The sequence below is a fragment of the Cibotium barometz genome, chromosome 25 (genome assembly GCF_041138505.1).
Source record: "Cibotium barometz isolate CiBa-2024 chromosome 25, ASM4113850v1, whole genome shotgun sequence".
NCBI classification, from domain to species: domain Eukaryota; kingdom Viridiplantae; phylum Streptophyta; class Polypodiopsida; order Cyatheales; family Cibotiaceae; genus Cibotium; species Cibotium barometz.
The window spans coordinates 42,797,917-42,799,449 of record NC_141070.1 but is presented as its reverse complement, the minus strand read 5'-3'; the positions used below and the strand labels follow the sequence as shown (position 1 = coordinate 42,799,449).

The window sequence follows — 1,533 nt, the reverse complement described above, 5'->3', positions numbered from 1 at the left end:
GGGGGGGGGGGGGTCCAAAGTCTAGCCTATGGGTGCAAGGAATCTCATCCTACTACTATACACATGCACATACTCGAGTACCATAAGGGGGTACCACCCTTCCAAATATTGGCTACTTTTGAAGGTATTGGGCAAGCTTCGAGACGAGCCCCATAGGTGAGTGATTCAACCGATATTGGAATGAACACGTGCACAAACTTGACTATCAGAAGAAGGTGCCACCCTTCCAAATATTGACCACTTTGTAAGGAAGTGGACAAGCCGTGAGATGCGGCCCACAAGTGAGTCACTCAGCCGATATTGGAGCGAATAGGGTGCAAAGTTGGTAATGACTAGGCATCACCAATCACGTCGAAATATTTGATGTCCATGGAAGGCGCCATCCCTGATTCAGAGTGTCGTGCTTGAGGGGCAAGAATAGTAGCATGCTATTATCACCACGGGATCGTGGATGATGAGGTGAAAATGCTCGGCCAATGTAGCGATGACTTCACTAATGTGTGGGATGGTGAGACCATCATGCCAACCTCTATCCAAGTTGTATCCACTACGCTACGGCCTTAGGGACAAAAGTTTGTTTTCAATGTTAATCAACTACGGCCTTAGGGACAAAAGTTTGTTTTCAATGTTAATCAACTGAGGCTAGACCATAAAAGAATGTTCTACTACAAAGAAGAGGATCGATCATGAAGAACCATAAATGATATGTTAAAGAATGTTCTATGCAATTTGCAAGAAGAGGATCATCAAGGACAATAAATGATACGAGGCGAAGTGCAATAAAGAGGGTTGGAAACTTTAATAACAATAGACTTCTTATAATGAGCAAGGACAGTGGTAAGGCTAATGTCCATCAATTTAAGAAAAAAACATCAACAATATTGCGTACATATTAACGCGATGTATGGCTAGGAAATTTTGTAGATATTTCGAACGGCAACAATGCGAAGGAATTAGCAAACGAAGGTTTGATGTCTTAATTAGCTACAAGGACAATGGTGGTGGTTTCAGCATCTCAAGGGCATGAGAGGTTAGGAGGCACTTTGCAGCCGCAAGTGGTAAGGATGCTGACGATGACGTCGAGTTTTGCATGCACGTTAACGAGACCGAGGACGTTAGCATCGATGGCAGCACACAAGCACACCTCCACATCAAGCCCAATGAGACCGAGCAGAGCACAGCAATCGCTTTGAAGAGGGTCTCCTAGAACGCCCCCAAGTATGGGAACGCAGACACCGAGCTTGACGATGTCAACAGAGCATGTGGCAGGGGGGGGAGGCGTAGTAGGAACTGATGGAACTGGGGGAGACATGGTGGGAGGCTTATTGGGCACTGAGGGAGGCGTAGTAGGAGGCTTAGTGGGCACGGAGGGAGCCTTAGTAGGAACCGATGGAGTGGGATGTGTAGGGGGCGGGTCATGTGGTTCATCGCATGACCTCGCGCTTGGAAGATCGCACCCCAGGATTATAACTAGCACCAGAACAGCTTCAAAAAGAAGCGGTAGAGAGCAACACAGGCGCTTGGTACAGCAAT

The 1,533-nt window shown here is 47.0% G+C and overlaps 1 protein-coding gene across 1 annotated transcript in view; it reads right to left on the bottom strand.

The window, feature by feature from the left end:
- Positions 1–831: 831 nt before the first annotated feature.
- Positions 832–1,533, bottom strand: part of LOC147624588 (uncharacterized) — a 755-nt gene continuing 53 nt past the window's right edge. Inside the window, exon 1 of the mRNA XM_086819992.1 lies at positions 832–1,533. This exon is cut by the window's right edge and continues 53 nt beyond it. Coding sequence (XP_086676118.1) covers positions 1,016–1,533 — 518 coding nt within the window. The 3' untranslated portion in view covers positions 832–1,015.